General features: G+C 37.8%; 1 protein-coding gene across 6 annotated transcripts in view; it reads left to right on the forward strand.

Annotated features, from left to right (window-relative positions):
• The window catches only part of LOC105482555 (cytidine monophosphate-N-acetylneuraminic acid hydroxylase), a 353,903-nt gene that overhangs the window by 321,801 nt on the left and 19,038 nt on the right, over positions 1-13,064 (forward strand). For all 6 annotated transcript variants that reach the window (XM_071097510.1, XM_011742717.3, XM_011742720.3 and 3 more), the window contains 5 exons: positions 2,014-2,161; positions 2,537-2,618; positions 3,403-3,540; positions 5,591-5,726; positions 12,685-12,825. In XM_071097510.1, the coding sequence (XP_070953611.1) occupies positions 2,014-2,161; positions 2,537-2,618; positions 3,403-3,540; positions 5,591-5,726; positions 12,685-12,825 (645 nt within the window). The remainder of the gene's footprint in view (positions 1-2,013; positions 2,162-2,536; positions 2,619-3,402; positions 3,541-5,590; positions 5,727-12,684; positions 12,826-13,064) is intronic.

A 13,064-nucleotide genomic window follows, 5' to 3' on the forward strand; every position in this document is an offset into this window, starting at 1 on the left:
CTTAACTGATCACAACCCCCTAGGATACTGTGGTACTACAACTAAAATTCCACTTTATACGATACCTTTGTGCCACACTACCTCCTGGAACTACACTTGCATAATTTCAGGATTACAAGAGCCCTGAGTTCATTTGTTGTACAATAACTGTAATGTGTGGTAGTAATTTGGTATAGCTTGTGTAGGGACAATAGCACATAAATGATGTGATTGCTTTACAGTGTCTAAGATGCAATTACCTAAAGTCTTAATGAGAGACATTCTATGGGAATACACTAAATTTAGGGAGGGTAAAAACTCATTTGTTGAGTTATTCTTTAACTACCGTCCTGAAAACCAGTTTAGCTTTCATTTCACAGGCTTGTGTCGACAGTTGTCTTGCGTTAAAACAACAGTTTTCAACTATAGTATCACAATACATTGGTTGTGCAGTGTGTTGCAGATAGTTTATTCTTGAAAAGGGGCCAAAGCTTGTGATTTTTTTACTCCTTTGGGTCTATTTCCTTGATAGACCCTTACTTTTTGACTCTTCCCTAGTCAACTAATAAACATCAAGATTGTTTGCCCCCGACCCTTCTGTCTAACCTTTATTTACTGAATAAAGCCTCCCTGATTTACAAAAACAAGGGAAAAGGCCAATGTACTCTGGTGGATTGCCAGTAAGAATTATTAGCAATTGAAAAATCCAAAGCAATAAACATCCATTTTAGAATAACTTATCCTAACTCCCAAAGTCCTTTAAAATGCAGGATTTCATTGCTGAACCCAGAGACTGAAGGTACATTCAAAGAATCACTGATTTTTTGAATCTTTTTTTGCGGGGGGGGGGGAGAAAGTTTATTACTTCTGTCACTTCCTTCCAGATTCTACTTATTTGGATAGCTTTTAACGCAATGCTGGAACTTGAATATTAGTACAGCTAAGTGCTGATATACAGATTTTTAAAGTACTTTTCCTATGATTATATATATTATTTTGCCTGATCTTATACTCTGTGTACAAGTCTGATTCTTAAACCAGATAGTATATTCGTTAAAGTTAGAAACTTTCTTCTTATAGAAGCACTAGGTTTAGAATCAGAAAACCCAAATTTGAATACCGATTTACTGTGTGTTGTGTATTTCTGAATGTTTCCTCATCTACAAAAACAAAAAAATTCGTAGCTTTTTTGTAGGAATTGAATAACATAGTATGTAAAACTGCCCCAGCACCAAGTTTGAAATAATAATAGATGTGTAATCATTTATTTGTTTATTCAACTTTCTACCACCCCCTACAGTATAATAACTCTGTTATATAATGAATGCTCAATAAATAAAATCTGACTTAATATGTCTAGATAGTCAAAAAGACTTGGATGATTGATTGTGTACCGAGTTGGGATTACTACAATTGTTGAATGTAGTTCCTCAACACTAAATTTCACTGTCTTGCCTAGCTGGTAATTCTGTCCCTCCCTTAAGGGTAAATAATATAGTCTGTTAAAGTGTGGCTTTGATATACAACATATATTATTTATCCTTAAAAAGGGACAGAATCTTTGAAGGTTGAAAAACCGACCCCCAAAATGGTCCTGGGGGGCTTTTGTCCTGTACTATGTCCCAGTCCTCTCTCTTACTGCGAGCTACTGCTTGAGGAATGCAAAGAAATGAGGATCTCCATGATCTTCATTTCTTTTCTCTACAGCATGACTTTTTCTCGTCTGTGTCTACTGCTAGAACTACCCCTCCTTCAAGCAGCATCAGTGTGGAAAATGGAACTTGCATACCTGGTTGATGTCCACACCATGAGCATATGATATGTTCTAACAACAAAGATGAATCCCCTCAGAATCTCCCATCACTCTCACAGTCAGCCTTGAACAGAAAAACTTTTCTCTGGTCTTTGGGGAGAGTTCAGTTTTTCAATTCCTCACTTCTCTGTCATATATGTTGGTAAAAGGAACAGACTGTCTCTCATACTAGATGACACTATTTTTTTCTCCTTTCAACCTTTCCATCTGTCTTATCCTAGTTACCCCACACTGAAAAAGCTTGCTGGGAGAAGACCAGATATTCCCATTTATGTTGGAAACACAGAAAGGCCTGTATTTTGGAATCTGAATCAGAGCGGTGTCCAGTTGACTAATATCAATGTCGTGCCATTTGGAATATGGCAGCAGGTCAGAAATCTGTTTTCTTTCCATGCTTTCCAGTTATGCTTTCTGGGATGAATGTTATGTGAGATAGTCACCATGAGATTAAGTAAAAAAATGGGCCAATGTGGTCTGTCCCTGATACTGCATAAACACAACCTCTATTTGAGCTTCAAACATTAGGCAGACTGTCCTGGGCAAAGATTATTTTCTTTCCATTAGCCCATACTATTATAGTATAACACTGCAGAACAGGTAATAAATCTAGTTCTGAATAAGGAAATTTCCTCAAATATGAGGTTCAATTGACCATTCTTTCCAGAACAGGTGATTACCTTCTCAAATATTGAATTAAAAACCAAACTGAAATTCACAGTTGTTGGTTTGATTGTTAAATTCCAGGTGGACAAAAATCTTCGATTCATGATCTTGATGGATGGTGTTCATCCTGAGATGGACACTTGCATTATTGTGGAGTACAAAGGTATGTTTTTACCCCCATTGACAATGAAAAATGGAAAACATTCTTAATAGGAAGGATAGTAATATCTATATGAAATTTCATCACATGTTCATCTTCTAGCTCCATTTTGAAAGAATATAGCATATTATATCCTTGTCCTAGAAATATGGAGCTACCTTTCAAATAATTTTTCCAGAAAACAAATTATAAATAATGTCATCTAGATTGTGACAGGAGCAAAGCTTTCTTTCATAAGGCAATAAATATTTTACATTCCACCTATAGTGATTTCTTCAAAACTACCTTTATTAAATAAATGTCTTTTATTACTTTCACCTAGAAATATCATGTAATATAATCATGCACTGCTTTTCATATGAAAAGATGGCCTTACTGCCCCAACAATCATTTGATTATGAACTTTGCATGTAATTTGCAAAAGATACAGGGAAGTATGTTAATCCACTCTTCTCTGATCCTTTGGGCTCAACACCTGGAAAAAGTTGACTGAAGAAAGCAGTCTATGAATGAGCTAGAGTGGAATTAAGGTAAATGTCTTCATGAGACACTTAGAATCCACCAAGTCAAATAGGATGAATTTAGTCACTTGAAAATTCAGAATATACTATTGAAAATGTTAAGTTTTAAAAGCTTACTGTTTTCCCTTTAATATAATCAATTCTTCTATAATCAAATAAGTTCAATTATACAGACTGTACACGGAAGACTTTGTCTTGGAATTTAAACCATTCATGGGTGTTCAAGATTTCACTTTGAATACCTATACCTCTTTGTTTCTCCACAGGTCATAAAATACTGAATACAGTGGACTGCACCAGACCCAATGGGGGAAGGCTCCCTACGAAGGTTGCTCTAATGATGAGTGATTTTGCTGGAGGAGCATCAGGCTTTCCAATGACTTTCAGTGGTGGAAAATTTACTGGTAATATTTTATATGAAAGTGATACCAAGTATCAGGCATGGCACATTGCTAAATGCTGTGAGAGTAAATACAAATGTAATTGAGACATGGTCCCTCCCCACAAGAAGCATGCAATCTTATTGGGAAACGAGACTTGTAAGTTGCAGATTACAAACTAAGGTTTCTAGCTCAAAATGTGATGCAGCATGAAGGAAATGTTGAGATCTGAGAGCACCTCAGGAGGAGCCAAGAAAAAGAATCACTTGGATTCACCATGTAGACCATAGAGCAGAACAGGAAAGGCCTGAAATGGGTCATCCAGGCTTAGGTGCTCTTGGAATATGGTTCCTAATGGGGTGTGTACTTCAACCTGTGGATGTTCATATCAGGGAGCAGTGCACCCACAGAGGGTCCTCTAGTCGGGGACCTCTAGTGCACCCAGAGGAGGGTCCTCTGGTTGGGGGTCTTAGGCAGGAGCCCTTCTGCTCTGGGTCCAAGAGTGGGGTTGGGGTTGGCTTGGAGGAAGTGTGTATCCTCAACACTAGCATTGTAAGTGCTCAATAAATGTCCACTTAATAAATTAATATATCTGATAAGTGATCCCTGTCTAACAATGTGGCAGAAAATGCCCTGTTTTACAATATGAAGATAACCTTTGTCCCGTTCTTTGCTTTCTTCTCTAAGTCTATATTCATTGCCTCCCAGAGTGTGTAACCACATGAGAAATAGAGGGAAGGTTCTGTCCTTAAGAAGTTAAAAGTGTGACTGGGAAGGTAAAACATACTTATTAAAGGTTAACTGGCATTATCCCATTGTGTGTGACAGTGAGTTTGTGTGTGTGTGCGCACATATGCGTGAGTACATGCATATACATTTAAAAAGGTCTTAAATATACCATAATGTTATGTCTAGGTGATGGGTAGCTTGTATATTTTTTTATATCCTTATCTGTGTTTGTCAAATTTCATAGAAACATTAACAGTAACAGCTCCCTGATCTTGTACCCGATATGCTCTGAGTCCTGTCTAATTCCTCAAGTTCCTTCACTGCCTGTCACTCTGATGCTTGCTATATATCAACCCATCCTGCCTTTCGTTTCTTAGACCCAAAATGTCAAGTGCACACCTGCCCTAGGTCTTTCCGTTTACTGTTTCCATTGCCTGGAGTGCAGCTGGCCCTGATTTGCATGTGACTAGCAACTTTTCATCTATGTCTCAACTCAAATGTCATCTCTTCACTAACCATCCTGTCTAATGATTCCCTCCATCTCATCCCACTCACCCCAGCCACTCTCTGTTCTGTTGCCGTTTTATTTTCTTCATGGTGCATCACTCTTTGCAATGACTTTACTTGTTCATTATTTGCTTCTCTCACTAGAACGAACACTCCATGAGAGCAGGGACCTGCTTTGCCTTGTTCACCACTTTATTCCCAGTGGCTAGAACCACGTCTGACAGAGTAGGTGCATAATAAATATTGGTTGCGTGAATGAATAAGCAAATGAACAGCGCTGTGAGAGAGGCATCATGACGCCATTTACAGAGAAGATACAGACATGGAGAAGTTAGGTAGTTTGCCCAAGGCTGCCCAACCAGTAAGTGGTGGGTCAGGATTTTCATCCTAGGTGATTCCAACATCATGCTCTTAATCACTGTGTATTGTCAGATTATGTTGAACACACCTGTTATAATCTACAAAAATAATGAAGCTATTTCCATGTTAGTAAAGAGTTAACAATTTCAAGAATTACAATACCCTTAAAATGCACATGCACACCAACTACGATTATGCATGCTACCCTGTGTATTCAGCTAGGGTCCGAATGACTTGCCATATACAAGGAGAAAGCTCAGTGTCTTTGGCTGGCTTGGTAACATTTTCCTAGTAACCAATTGAAATTTGCAAGATAAAAACTCCGGGGAAATCCTCCACTAATGACATGGAGCCTTGTTCTATTTCTGCCTTAGTTATCTATCTATTTTATCTCCTGAAGGAGTTCCAATCTGCTAGAACATGTGTTTTTCTGTGATTTTCCAGAGAGGAGAGTCTAATTTAAATCCTGTCATTTCAGAGGAATGGAAAGCCCAATTTATTAAAACAGAAAGGAAGAAGCTCCTGAACTACAAGGCTCAGCTGGTGAAGAACCTGCAACCCCGAATTTATTGTCCCTTTGCTGGGTATTTTGTGGAATCTCACCCATCAGACAAGTATGGCTGGACACTTTGTACATCTTTATATACAACTTAATGTATGGTGGAATGAGCGACTTTGCTGTGAAAGCAATGTGACATGAGAAGGAAAGTGATTAGTAGGTGTCTAGAACTTTTAGCAAGCTGCTGGAGAACACAGAACATGAATAAAAGCCACACTTGGCAGCCAGGAACTCTTTCAGGAGATAAAATAACAGATATTCTCCAAAAGGATCTCAGGAAAGAGGACGGCAACTGCCATTTCCTATTTGCCAGGAAGTGAACTGGGAACTTTTAGCTAAGCCATCTAAGTTAATCTCCCAATAGCACTATGCATAGGAAGGGGGTATTGTTCCTTTTTCGCAGATAGGGAATCTGAAACTCAGAAAGGCCAAGGGACGTGCCCAAAGTCACCCTGTTGGAAACATGAGTTGAGAATGGAACCCTGGTATGCTTAGTTCCAAAGCTCTTTTCTCTACACCATACTGCATTCCAGAATAGAATTGTGTCATTAACAGATTGAAGCTGTCTTCTCATGTTTTAGGTACCTCATGTGATTTTTCTTGCAGCAGTATAACTTGTGCAAATGCTATGAATCATCACCAATTTATGGGATTGTTGAAAGAAATAAAAGACCATGAATTTGATCTTGTCCCCTTTGCCAATGCTCGGCTAAGTCAAGAAAACCTACATGATTAATTTCAAGATTCTCTTGAAACAAAAGAATTGCTTGCCAAATATGCAGGAATCAAAGATAAAATCTGGCAGTGTGGTTTGTTTTTTGATCTGATATCATAATGCCTATGGAAAAACTCATTTTGAATTTCATCCTAAGTCTGACTCCAACGTCATGCTCTTAATCACTATGTACTGTCAGATTATGTTGAACACATCTTGTGTTTGAACACAATGAAAGGAAAAGCTTAATTGTGACTTAGTTATACGAGGAGAAATATTTTATTAGGTTCCTAGAGCTGTTGTAACAAAGGAACATAAACTGGGTCATGTAACAAAAATTTGTTACAACAGCCCTAGGAACCTATTACAATTTTTATTAACAAACATTTGTTAAGTTCTAGGGGCCAGAAGTTTGAAATAAGCTGTGGGCTGAGCCATGGTCTGTTTAAAGCCACTGGGGAAGGATTGATCCCCGGCCCTCTCCCAGCCTCTGGTTGCCTCAGACACTCCTTGGCTTGTAGATGACCATCTTTACTGTCTCTTCACATGGCATTTACCCTGTGTGCCTATCTGTGTGCAAATTTTCCTTTTTTTATAAAGACATCAGTCAGATTGTTTTAGAGCCCACCTACATGACCTCATTTTCACTTGATTACCTCCATAAGGACCCTATCTCCAAATAAGGTCACATTCTGAGGTACTAGGACTTAGGACTTTAACATTTCATTTTTGAGGGGAAAACAACCCATCACACGTATTTATGTTAAAATGGAAACTTGTCATGGCACCAATTCATAATTTTGTACATTTTTAAAAAATAAACCAATAGGCAGATTTTATTTTAAATTGACAGCATTAAAATTCCCTGCAAAGTTGAGCAAAATTTGAAGAATATTTCATTAGTATTGATAATTTATAGTTGAGTTTTGATTTATGTAATACCCCTTTGAATTCAATGTTAATATTAATGAGTTGACACAAAAGTTAGTAAATTTACTAAACTTGGACAGGCATAGTTTTGAAACTGTTATGCTTTTGCTTCAAAGCCAAATCAGTTTTTCTAAAAAAAAATATGAACCAGTTGTGTCAATGTGGATTTGAATGTTACATGAAAGTACATTTTTAGTACTTGCTTCTTTTTATTGGGAAACTTTTTGGGTATGTGTGGAACAACTTGAGCATGAGAATCTACTTTTTGAACTATACATTTTATAAAATCTAAATATAGATCAAGTCTTTCAGATGAAAATGTACGATCTAAATTGAGATGTACTCTGTTTAAAATATACATTGGATTTCAAAGACTTGATATGCAGAAAAGAATGCACAATATCTCAATTTTAAAAACTTGATTTCATATTAACATAACATTTGGATTAAGTAAAATTATTAATTTTACCTGTTACTTTGTACTTTTTTAATGTTGCTACTAGAAAATTTAAAATTACACACATGCTTGCATTGTGTTTCTATTGAACAGAGTTTAATAATTTTTGGCATCACAGATCTTTTAATAGAGTAAAATCTCAGCTGTATAGAACTTCTGGGAACTTGGGCATTCTAAATAATGAAATCATGCTAGGTAGCACAGTTTTCTGGATAGCTATAGTTTATCTCTCTAGATGTGAAAATTTTATGATTTAGGTATAATTGTCTTCTCAGAGTATTAGAACATAATTGATCTTTTCTTGATATCATGGATTCATCATTTCAAAGTTTTAGAATGTAATAATAACAGCTTGATGTTCCTACAGTTCACTGGAGGATGTTATAACAGGATATGTTTGCCCCTGCACTAAATGGCCCCAGGCAGGAAAGCATTATATCTGCTTGTTACAGTTTAGCTAAGAGGCTGTTAGTGATCATTCTTCACTGCTGTAACAAATCTTTACCAGAAGTCTCAATCCTTCTTTTGATTTGCTGCTTCTAGCCACCTAAGTAATTAAAAGTCAAAAATTAACTTGCTTTCACTTTTTGCATATATGCTTATGAGAGAGGCCCTGAGCAACTCTCCTGGTGAAGGACTGCTAGAAGCCTCGTTCATAGAATACACTCCAAGGAAAAAGAATCGTTTTCTCAAATCAAAGCAATTTTGGTTTCAATAATGCGAAGAGAATCCTTGTTGCAGTTTTTTCTCTCACTAACCTCTCACCACTTTGCCCCAGAAGCATATGCAGTTTTCAGAACATGCACAGCAGAACAGGGAAATTGAAGCCCTGGCTTTTCAGCCAGAAGATGAAGAAGGGGACACCTGGGAGGCAGAAAAATACTGGAGAGATTTCAGATAGGAGGAGGCTTAAGAAAGTGAGCCCGTAAAATTATGGATAAACTCCTGGGTTAACTCCAAAGCTGCACTGTGCATATGGATCTGACCCTAAACAGGATATCAAACAGAGTACATATGCTTAAAACTATAAAACAGATGAAAGAAATGAAAGACTCTAATTAGATAAATGGAACAGTGTACTATATTCATGAATCGGATGTTTAATATAGTTCCTATTTTAATTATCCCCAAACAAATTTGTAGATTCAGTACAATGCCCTTCAAAATCCTAGCAGGATATTTTATGGATCTAGATAGTGTCTAAAATTTATAGGAAAGGCAAAGGAATTAGACTAATCAAAATAATTCTGTAATAGAAGAGTAAAATTAGAGGAACATATTCTCTACTTTTAAGATTACTTGTAAAGCTGCAGTAATCAAGATAATGTGGTACTGGCGAAGGAATAGACACAGACATCAATGGAACAGAATAGAGAGTCCAGAAATACAACCACACATATACGGCCAATTGATTTTTGGCAACAATGCAATTTGGGGAAATGTGAATGAAAAAAGGCTTTATTTTTTATTTGAGAGGGAGTCTCACTCTGTTGCCCAGCCTGGAGTGTAGTGGCATGATCTCGGCTCACTGCAGCCTCCACCTCCTGGGTTCAAGTGACTCTCCTGCATCAGCCTCCAGAGTAGCTGGGACTACAGGCGCACGCCACCTTGCCCAGCTAATTTTTTGTATTTTTAGTAGAGACAGGGTTTCACCATGCTAGCCAGGATGGTCTCAATCTCCTGACCTCACAATTCACCTGCCTTGGCCTCCCAAAGTGCTGGGATTACAGCCGTGAGCTACGAGCCACCGTGCCCAGCCCGAAAAAAGGCAATTTAATGGAGAAAGGGTAGTCATTTCAACAAATGTTACTGGAGCAATTGCACACCCATACGCAAAAACAAAAAACAAAAAACAAAAAAAACCTACCTCAATCTGAACCTTATGTCATATGCAAAAAGTAAAAATGGATTATAGATATAAATGTTAATACAAAACTATAAAATTTTTAAAAGAAAATGTATGGGAAATATTCCTGTCTATGGGATAGGCAAAGACTTCTTAGATGTTGCATCAAAAGCATGATCTATTTTTAAAATTAATATATTCTTTATTAAATTTTAAAATGATTGCTCTATAAATAGGAAACATTAAGAGGATGAAAAGGCAAACTCTAGACTCTGAGAACATTTTGCAAGTAGCATACCTGACAAATAACTTGTATCCAGAACATAATGAATTCTCAAAAATCAGCAATAAGACTATGATTTAAAATAATTTTAAAAATCAATAGTAAGAAAATTTTAAAATTGACAAAATATTTGAGCAGACACTTCACCAAAGAAGATACATGGTTGTCAAATAAGCATATGAAAAGATGCTGAATAGCATTAGCCATTAGGAAAATGAAAACACCACAATGGCATAACTATTACAATTAATGGCACTTTGGAAAATTGACAATCCCACCTTATGTCAAAAACCAACGGCCCTCATGCTTTGCTCTTAAGGATGCAAAATGGTGCAGTCCCTCTAGAGAACACTTTCGCAGTTTCTCTGAAGCTAACCTTACTGTATGATCCAACAGTTCCACTCCTGAGTTTTTGCCCTAATTAAATTAAAACTTTTATTCACACAAAAAATCTATATGCAAATATTAATAGCTCCATTCATAATCACCAAATCAACCCAAATAGCCTTCAACAGGTGAATGGATAAACAAGCTATGGTATAGTCATACAACAGACTACTACTCAACAATAAGAACTGCTGCATACAACAGTGTGGATGAATCTCAAAGGCACTGTGTTGAGTGACAGAAGCCAGTCTCAAAAGGTTACATACTAAAAGATTCTATGTATATGATTTTCTGGAAAAGGCAAAAGTATAGGAATAGAGAGTAGATTCGTGATTGTGAGGAGGTAGGGGTTAAAGAAGAATTTTACTACAAAGTTGCCAATGCAAGGAAGTTTTGGGGGTGATGAACTGTCCTGTATCCCAATTGTGGTGGCAGTTACACGAATCTATATTTGCGTTAAGATCTATAGATCTGTGCTCCCTCAAAAAGTTAAAAAAAAAAAAAAAACTCAGTAAATTTGAAAAATTAAAGATCAAAAAAGGCAAACATGGTGATTCTTAAAGAGCATCTTGGTAGTTAAGGCAAGCATATTGGTTTTTTTGTTTGTTTGTGGGTTTTGTTTTTGTTTTTTGGTAGAAACAGAGTCTAGCTCTGTCACTCAGGCTGGAGTGCAATGGCGCAATCTCAGCTCACTGCAACCTCCGCCTCCCAGGTTCAGGGGATTCTCCTGCGTCAGCCTCCTGAATAGCTGGGACTACAGGCATGCACCACCATGCCCAGCTAATTTTTTTTTGTTTGTATTTTTAGTGGAGATGGGGGTTTCCTCATGTTGGCCAGACATGTGTCACCTGAGTGCTATAGAAATGCAAATGATTATGTACTTTTTGCTTACCTGACTAAACATATCTATCAAGTCTGGGTAACCAATTTGTAGCTCAAGAAAGTAAAATTCCCTTAGCAGAAATGTCTGTCTATAAAACCCATGTTAGGTGAATCACAGTGGCAAATCCTCTTTCTCTGGATCTTTCTCTTTCTGCTCCAACACAACCACAATCACATTCTTGTATGACATTGAAATTGAAGAGTTAAGGCTTTTCAAGAAAGATTGTGATATGGAATTAGATTTGGGAGACACCACGCTTTTATCAATGCCACAGTTAGAAATTAGATCTCAGCCAGATGCGGTGGCTCACACCTGTAATCCCAGCACTTTGGGAGGCCAAGGCAGGTGGATTGCCTGAGGTCAGGTGTTCGAGACCAGCCTGGCCAACATGGCGAAACCCCATATCTACTAAAAATACAAAAAGTAGCCGGGCATGGCGGTGGGTGCCTGTAATCCTAGCTACTTGGGAGGCTGAGGCAGGGAGAATTGCTTGAACCTGGGAGCGGGGGAGGTAGCAGTGAGCCGAGTCGTGCCATTGCACTCCAGCCTGGGCGACAGAGCAAGACTCCGTCTCAAAAAAAAAAAAAAAAAAAAAAAAAGAAAACAAAAAAATTAGATCTCAGGCCCAGAAGTTGAGACCAGCCTCAGCAACAAAGTGAGACCCCATCTCTACAAAACATCAAAAAATTAGTCTGGCATAGTGGTGCATGCCTGTAGTCCCAGCTACTTGGGAGGCTGAGGCAGGAGAATTGCTTGAGCCCGGGGGGTTGAACCTTCAGTGAGCCATGTTCATGCTACTGTACTCCACCTGGATGAAAGAGTGAGACCCTGTTTCAAAAAGAAAGAAAGAAAAAAAGAAATTGGATCTCAAGATAGGTTGCAACTGAGGATGTATATATGTAACAAGTAGATTTTTAATGGTTTTGAATGTAAAAGCTTTTCAGATTTGACTCCCAAAGTTTTGTGGCATCCTGTGAGGGCTGAGCCTTCACTGGCTGCACAGCCTGTGTTGGACAGCTGGGTGGAGAGCTGGAGCTGGGCTGACTGCTAACGGGATGGCCTCGAGCAAGTCATATGTCCTCTCTAAGCCTTAGTTTATCTCTCTATCAAATGAGCATCATAATAGTACCTCGTGGGGCATTGTGAAGGTAATCAGTTAGTTCATATTAAACACTTAGTATAATGCCTGCCAAATAAGAGTTAATCCATATATTAACATTAAACACAGGAGTGTGCAATTCCCACCTATTTTCAGTAGTCAGTCTTGCTACATCTAACTTCAATTCCAATCACCATGCGATTATACTTAAAGTATAAATACAATCTTCTTTGACTGACACTTCTTCTTGAATTAGGGACATTAGCCCAAATATAGTATTTTTCCATGGAATAAGTGGAGGAGGATTGGAAAGTGAAAACGTGGAGAAAATAAAACAGAAATCTGTCATTGTACTCATCAGACTGTGCACTTGAGAATAAACTTTCTTACATGGGAGTGCTCTTATTTCTCAGGTACATCAAAGAAACAAACACCAAAAATGACCCAAATGAACTCAACAATCTTATCAAGAAAAACTCTGATGTGATAACATGGACCCCTCGACCTGGAGCCACCCTTGATCTGGGAAGAATGCTGAAGGATCCAACAGACAGGTTTGGCTTAAATATTTTTAGAGGATAAAAATGTTTTATAATATTTTTTCAATACTATGAGAAAATAAATGGCTCACCTCTGGCCTCTTGACAGGTTCCTATTTTGTTTGTTATGCAGTAAAATCCACACATCACTTTCTATTTTATTTTATTTTTTTTTGAGATGGAGTCTTGCTCTGCCTCCCAGGCTGGAGTGCAGTGGCACGATCTCGGCTCCCTGCAACCTCTGCCTCCCAGGT

The sequence above is a fragment of the Macaca nemestrina genome, chromosome 5, assembly GCF_043159975.1.
Source record: "Macaca nemestrina isolate mMacNem1 chromosome 5, mMacNem.hap1, whole genome shotgun sequence".
Classification (NCBI taxonomy): Eukaryota; Metazoa; Chordata; class Mammalia; order Primates; family Cercopithecidae; genus Macaca; species Macaca nemestrina.